The sequence below is a fragment of the Mizuhopecten yessoensis genome, unplaced genomic scaffold, assembly GCF_002113885.1.
Source record: "Mizuhopecten yessoensis strain PY_sf001 unplaced genomic scaffold, ASM211388v2 scaffold7087, whole genome shotgun sequence".
NCBI classification, from domain to species: domain Eukaryota; kingdom Metazoa; phylum Mollusca; class Bivalvia; order Pectinida; family Pectinidae; genus Mizuhopecten; species Mizuhopecten yessoensis.
In genome coordinates, this window is record NW_018406874.1 from 244,764 (window position 1) to 253,141 (window position 8,378).

At 33.3% G+C, this 8,378-nt stretch overlaps 1 protein-coding gene across 1 annotated transcript; it reads right to left on the reverse strand.

Annotated features, from left to right (window-relative positions):
- Positions 1 to 347: 347 nt before the first annotated feature.
- Positions 348 to 1,789, reverse strand: LOC110453107 (forkhead box protein B1-like). Its single transcript, XM_021501945.1, has one exon. The coding sequence runs from the start codon at positions 1,499 to 1,501 to the stop codon at positions 566 to 568; it is 936 nt and encodes a 311-aa protein (XP_021357620.1). The 5' UTR covers positions 1,502 to 1,789; the 3' UTR covers positions 348 to 565.
- Positions 1,790 to 8,378: the final 6,589 nt, after the last annotated feature.

Sequence of the window (8,378 nt, forward strand, 5' to 3'; positions counted from 1 at the left end):
TACAATTATTTTATGTTTGCACACGATATACAATGTTTGACATCTTTTAAATAAATTTAAGCGTCAACGTAGCAAAACACGTTTTTCACAGAAAACATCCACCGCTGTATCCGTTAAAATGTTTCTTTTGCCGAGCAGTTAAAACAGTGGTGCATTATTTGAATTGTTTATTACATGTTCTATTTACATGCTTCATAATGCGAAATAAATTGTATTGCCAAGAACGAAAACCAATCTACATCCCACATTTTCCCCTTTACTAGAAATTGGAATTAAAATGTAAGCCACAATGTATGAAATATTACAACAGTTGAAAATAAAACAAATTCAAAAAACGTTTTGTTTTGTTTTGTTTTATTCACGTGATAATATAAGTGAATAATTAGACATAACAGTCATGTCTTACCTGTGCTATAACACCATAGAAAACATGAATTCTTCAATTCAATTGAAAAGAATTAATATCACTTAACTTTTAGCAATTACCAGCGTTCAGGATGAAAACACAGCTCCAATGTTCGGTTCCCTTGCAGTTTGGTTAACTTATGAAATATTACAATAACCATCAAGACGTCTGTTCAATTGACAAGACAAGTCCATGTTCTCTTTTCGATTGTGCCATTTTGATGGAGCGCTCAATGTCTAGTCCCGTTGTTGAAAGATTAAGGGCTGAACGAGCACTAGCTATAACATTCTGTTCGCTTTGGTATGAAAGAGCCGAATACGGCGAAGGTTTGATAGGTAGAGGAACAGCGGGTATTCGGTGGTGGGACAGTGCGTGGTTTGATTTCAGGATAGTTTGATACTCCGCTGCCATTCCATACGAGGAAGCAAGCGATGATAATATCTCTCCAGTTGAGTACGGAGTCACAAAGTTAGAACACGACATCGTACCAGCAAATTGAGTTGCGAACGCTGGCAGAGGGGTGGGTAGAATTGGTTGGGGAAGTACACCACTCGTCTTGTTTTCCGGGGCAATAATATTTTCTATCGTAAAAGGTTGTTTGAATGAGCTCAAATTGCCATGCCCTGTCAGGTGACCATACGGCTGGAATCTCGGTGACTGTTGAGGTGCGTGATTCACAGGAGACAATTGGGTCCTGTCTGCAAAATATGGTGATTCCAAACACTGCCTCAGGGGGTCTAAGAAGGCTCTTTGCATGCTGTTTAGTTTGAATCGCTTTCTCCTTCTCAAAAAACTTCCATTTTCAAACATTTCTCCGCACATTGGATGCAGGGCCCAGTAGCTACCCTTTCCTGGACGGTCCGGTCTTCTCGGAATTTTGATAAAACAGTCATTAAATGACAGATTGTGTCGGAGGGAATTTTGCCATCTTTGAGTATTTTGTCTATAAAACGGAAATCTGTCCATGATGAATTTATAAATGTCATTCAATGGTAGCATTTTCTCCTGTGAAGACTGAATAGCCATAGCGGTAAGTGCTATATAGGAGTACGGAGGTTTCTGTTCATTGTAAGTGTTTCGTCCTGGTCTAGGCATGATGAAGACACTTAATCCTACAAACACATACAGAAAAAAGGGCGAGAAAAAAATACAGCTTACTGAGGCAAAAGACAGTAATTTCTTCTTCACAAGTTTGTTAAGTCCAATGTTTACACTCCTTGATCACTTTCACGACAACTCTTCCCCGGTCCGGTCATTATCAACAGATGATGTGGAAAAATCTTGCTTCTTGTCTTGTAACATCACATGTACCTTCCAGTCATTTGTCAAGCGCAAAACAAATTTCATTCCGTTTACAAACAGTTGATATAAGGCTGAAAAACATCCATTCGCGTGTGTCCTATTATATATCGTTACTAGCATTCGACGTGTCAATCTTCCGGCAGGGGGCGGTATGCATCCTATTTGTATACAAATGATGCTAAACATTCCACGAATGACATTTGGTAAGGGGCTGTCCTTCACTAGAGGTCATGACATGGTGGATTCATCTGAGCAGGACAGGAACATCCCATACACGGCTACAATGGCGAATGGATTTGAAATTACTGAGACATTAATCTCGGCTTCTCGTAAGGTATTAAAGTATTAGGCAGTCGTCCTGCTTGAAAAGACACACGTATGTCTGTCAAAGAAATCGCTTGAAAACGAGAGAGGTCCAAATTTGTCAATACAAGCAATAAACTTAGGGCCTTGATCGATGTGACGCTGTTCTGACAAAGAAAGCGTGAAGTGCCAGCGCTCTAATTAAGAAGTGGCAATTTAATGGACTCTGTCTGGATGCCTTAGGTACCAGTGTTGACGCTAATATGCTTCAACCCCGATATCCGCTAGAAAATCACTTCCGACATTACACATTCATTCCAATAACAAGCTGGCGATTAATTAGCTACTGTATTAATAATAAGGAAAAGAATACCAGCTAATAATGATAGACTTAATCAAATGTATGAATACATATTTTACCTTTAATTCCATTCTAATTTTTATAACGCTTGTTTTCATTTGAATACAGAAAAGAATTGGAATAGTTTTTTCTATACAGGAGACTCCAACTAATTTGAAAAAGTTCTAGAAAACTATAATGTCTTATCATCCAATGTTTTTGATAATGTTATACATTGAAAGTATCCTATTCCATTTCATGAAACAAATATATATGGTAACATAAGCGAACTTCATTTGAATCAAAAACGAAAACAGGGGAAGAAAATTGTAATGGCATAGTATTGCTTGGTTTCGTTTAAATACATTTATCTAGATTTCTGTCGTGTGCAATTTTATATGAAAATAATAAGTTAAACATAATCCTCTGTTAGGCTATCTAAAAATGGCTGGTTTTAAGGTTTCAAAGTCGTGGATGAGTATCTTTATAAAAATATACAAAGCCAGTTGATACCATCAAAAGATTCATACGATGTTAGAAATGATTTCGCAACTAGAAGATCAAGTAATAAACACGCTGTTTACGGGATATAAAACCACGGTATATTGCCGATTGAGATATTAAAATGATTTAGTAATGGTAACGCACTGTGGGAATCAGTATGGGAGGGAGTTATGTCATCATACGGCCGAGCTCGGTCCCATTTAGCTATAACGTAATATCATTTGTACAAAAGGATTGGTGTACTTATACACACAACTATAGAATATATTTATATATCTAAATGCGTTTGAATGGACATTACAAAATCTCAAAAGGTAATACAACAAGACACAGACATTAAATGTGGACCATTTGTTACCGTAGACTGTGCAAGTAAAAAATAACATTGGAAATGTCCTTTAGTTTGTATTATATAAACGTCATTTCTGCATTTCCTTTTGAACAGTTTAAAAATAGAATAAAATCCATTTGTTTTTATTTCACTTTATTTATTATGGAATTTAAAAAAGATGTAACTGTTTTATCAAAAGGATAAGCTAACACTGCCGAATAGAATGGAATACCATGCAATTAGAAGTTTAGTGTTCAAAGCAAAAAAAAAAAAACATAATATTATAATGTTAAAAATAGCATCAAAATGTACACAAAATCGTCTCTTTGGCTTTTTAAAATTATCGTATGGATTTGCATTTTTTCTATTTTTGTTTTGTTTTGTTTTGTATTTTTATAAATGGCTATTATTTAAATTTCAATAAAAAAAAATATTTTAAATTATTAACTAAATATTCTAAGTGGGCCGTAAGACGTCAGCATTACCATCGGTGATTTGTAACATACAATGGCTGAAATTTTGTAGAGTTTTAAACACATCATAAATAGATATTGCAATCAAAATTAAATACCTGTAAGATAACCATTGAAATCATGTTTATCGCTAGCTATGTAGAAATAGCTAATCGCGAAACTATGACATGAAGATACTTCAGGTTTTATTATTAACCGAATAAATAATACCGGGAATTATATTAACTGTATATGTGAAAGCGAAACTGATAACAAATACAATTGTATGCTTATACATATTCTTCCCAGTTGCATGTGGTACAATAGTTTAAGAACTAACAACAAGTATTTTTATAACACTCCTGATAAATATTACCGTAGGGCATTGAAATGTAATCTTCTGTATGGTACAATGTGATAAATATAAATATATTATCCCAGTAGTCAGATCTTCTTTGTGGCTGCTATTCATCAGTTCTCATCCATTAATCAAATCAATGAATTTCAACAAAATAGGTTCCAAACATTTAAGTGCCATTTTAGGCTATGGCAACGTTATGTCATTATGTCGTCCTAGGCGTCGATTTTTTCCCGTCGTTTTTGTTCGGTTCATGCTTTTGGAAAACAAAATGGACATTACAGCGGGTTGATGATGAGTGATGTTTTGCAGAAAATATAAAAATAATTGCCTACCTATTCGTTCTTCTGACGTCTCAAATTGCCCTCGTGTTTTTGTGCGAATGAATATATTTCACACGCTCTTAGGTCCTCGTATAACATATCCATACGAACAATGTGGGAAGTCAGATGAACACATTTGTGTTATTTCCCTATCTATCTATAATGCAATAACTTCACCATTTATATCATATCAATTATACACTAAAGAATACATACAAGCTGGTCAGAATACTATGTGTGGCTGCCACTACTTTATAACAAACAGTAGTACTAATGACAGAATGGTACATATAGGCACCCTGTTCATACTAATAGGAATTATACCTTTATAAAAATGAAAATAAATGAAAGATTACATCCCAAGTATTTTATTCAGTAATCAATTTCGATCAAATTAGTAATATTTATATTTTACATGGTAACCTCCAATTTAAACTTAGTGATTTGATTAATTACCCAGGAAAAAACTTTTCAAACAGAAAAAATGCTATTATGAATAACGTCAATGTTTATAATGAGAGAATCGTAAGCTGATTGGTGGTCTTTGTCTCTGATCTTTATTGTTATTGATGATGTTTTCAATTAAACGAACGTAAAGCTGAATTTCTCACCAATTAGACGCAAAGTAAATTTGGATGAAACCCAACATAACATTGTCACCATGTGTACAGTGTATAGACGCGAACTACTGAATTATTTATACAGAATCATTATCGTATGTGAATAAACGGGCATGCACCGCCGTCGTAAAAACTCTATTTTCTTGACATTATACATTCCTGGTTGCCGATCATTTGAATTTCCTTTTTGCTTGTATGGTCACCTACCATAGGTATAATCGTCGCCCCGCCAAGGTTTTATCCGAGGCCCTAGCGGTGACTGGGCACCGTATTTAAATCTCATTAGTCACTGACTAAATGGTGTGTTAAACTCTGGTAAGCGATTTGGTAGCGCCGATTGGATTTTACCAATGATGCTACATGAAAACGTCTGGATTGCAAAACATTAATTCCTGATACATTGCATGGCACATTTGTCACCAGAGAAAAGAAACACTGTATTTGAAAGGGATTTGTGCAGTGAGCCTTAAATATGTTTCAAATAGACAGGAAGATGAAAAGATTACCATCGAACGTTTTGTCAATAACGTGATCATGAAGATTAATTTGTCCGAGGCGGTCGAATTTACATTACTTACATTGTTATTAACGCCCTATTGAAGTTGCTACATTGTAGGGACGAATGATTATTTACATTGTAGGAAATATATACAATGATGAGGATATCTCAAAACCTAATAACGACATATCTTCATTTTTTGTTAATTGCATATGTATATGACCATATAATAATATTTATGTCCGCGATTATAAATATCACTGATATTCATATTCATCGTCATCGGTAATTAATACTTTGTGTACATGTCCCCTTAATATTTCTGCCATTCTACGAAAATAATTTATGAACTTACTTTCAATATGATTTAATTATTACTATATCTGCTGTCAGTATCGTATATCTAACTTAACGAAACGGACATTGTATAAGTACTAAGCACTTTGTTTTCTAAACATTTTCCTCAGGTTGGTAAGTATGGATTATGAAAATTATTTTTACACAACCAATAAAAATTTCTATGTGACGTTTCGATGACTAGTACGATATGTACACTGTCACCTTCATCAGACAAAATGAACTTTTCATAATCAGTATTTAGTACTTGTTTCCGAATCGTTGCTGGTTATGTATTAAAAGCATAATGTATTGTATATTAACTAACAAATGTATAACAGCTTTACGTATGTATAACTATTTACCAGCTTTATAACAACAGTGCAAAAATAATAATAAATGTCAAAATGTGTATGTTACATAGTAATAATCATAAAAGTAAGTTTTTTGTCAATCTAACCACAGAAAAAAGTAATCCTTTGACATATTGACTCACACATGCTCGTTTCAAAAACATCAAGCAGGTCAAAGAAATGGCTAAGAAATTCATGCGACGAAAACAGCATGCGTCTTCATTTTCGCTTTCAGTGGATGTGTGATAGAATATGTTGAATGCATCTTTAAGGGAGAATGTATGTAAATATACCTATATATCAATATCGCCAAAAAATGCAACATTAGAATACCGAAATGTATGCAAAATATTAAATCGAACTTAAAATCGATCAAATTATTGCAAAATATGAGCAAGTAAAGATTTACATGTATATGATTAAAAAACGTGCAAGAGGAATAAGACCAGATGTTCCAAAAGTGTAAGGGATTTCCTAACTTCTATCAAAATAGAATCATTCAAGTAGATATTGTATCGATTGGCTATTATAGCAATACAGCCAGCTTCAGGCAAAAATAAGAAATGAAGCCTTTTCAGAATATCACTCTCCATGAGAAAGGGGGACACTATATCACTCGTTTCACGTGCACACATACACGGATACTCCAAAAACACATCTGTATAACGCCACCCGTAAAGATGGTATAACAATTTAAAACGACACACAGAGAGATCGAATCCTTCACCCCAAGCCTACAGGCTAGGCGAGGTCCTGAGACATCGATCAGAACGTGTTACTATACTATTTATGTCGTTGAATGTAAAGTGTTTCATTCATTTCGTAAGACAGCATCAGTATCAAAGTTGTCTGCTTACGTACTGATTGATATACGTATAGTTTTCTTTCTTAACATGCCAATTTGACAAGTATGGAAGAGGTGATATTACAAAACTTACGTTATAAGTATTTCAGTTTTAACGCTAATAGCAGAAGGACTGGTGTTATTCTAATATACTGATAGTATAGCTACTGATGTAAAACAGACTTACTAATATTAAAAGTATAAAAGTTGTATGCATTTCTTAAAACGGACATGTTGTAAAACATCTTTAAAGCGGTTTGCTATATTATATCTAAATAGTTAAATTAAGATTATTCTTTCTAAAATATCTATAAATTGCATTCAATCTCAATGTTGATAAGTTTCTTTTGAATAACTATATATTTTAGCATTACTGATTCTATCACGTTTTCGATTTAACATCATTTTTCATTGGTTAATAACCCTACAATATTGTACGATAGACCATACAAGCGAGTGACAGGACTGATTTCATTTGTCGAATTGGAGTACCCGCATTTAAATACAAAAAAGTCTACAATTAACCTCTCGTTCTACTTATACCTGTCAGAATGTCCGCAACGAAGGCAACGTGAAATAGCATTTGTAAATCTGACAAAAGCCTTGTTGTGCCCTGTATGTGTTGGGTGAAGAATTAAAAACCATCATATGTTTTGTATATTTAATCATTCCTTTTTTTTCTTAATACAGTGTATAAATATTGTTTTTCCGGGCCTAAACGAAAAGTTAAGTTTAAAACAATAGAATAATTTTAAAAATGCAGTGTTTAGTGGTTGTTTCCGTTTCTTTATTTAATTCTTTATTTGATAATATCAACTTGTTTATGTGTATGTGTATATTGTAATGTCTATGCTCATACCACTGTCTGTTACTCTGTTGGAGAGGCTATGCCTGGTATCCAATCCGTTTGTCTTTCGAAAATAAAAGTGTTTGTTTAACAAAATATGTTGTATAACATCTAACTTAGAACATTTGAATAATTTATTTTTCTATCATGTATTATATAAAAAGAGCGGCGTGTTATATTATTTCTTAATGGAGACATATCGTGTTTTAAATAGAAATGAATACATTTTGTGTGTTGTATTCACTTAAATAACGACATGTTGTAATACTTTTAAACTGATTTATTGTATTACACCTTAATAGTTATATGTTCTATCAAATCGTGATAGCTTCAATTTGTATTATTATTACAAAACGATATCCTGTCTTTTACGTATTAACCACATGTAATATTTTTTATCAGAAACATTTTGCATTATTTTAGTAGCCGATTTTATATATTGTTTCTTAATATCGATCTGTTACATTATTTTCATATATCTACATATTCACTCTAAATGTGTTGAAGTATTTCTAAATAGCCACATGTATTATTTTCAGTTTACAATATGCTGCATTATC

Coding starts and splice junctions, on each gene's coding strand:
- LOC110453107 (XM_021501945.1), bottom strand. CDS start 1,501: ATGCCTAGACCAGGACGAAACACTTACAATGAACAGAAACCTCCGTAC.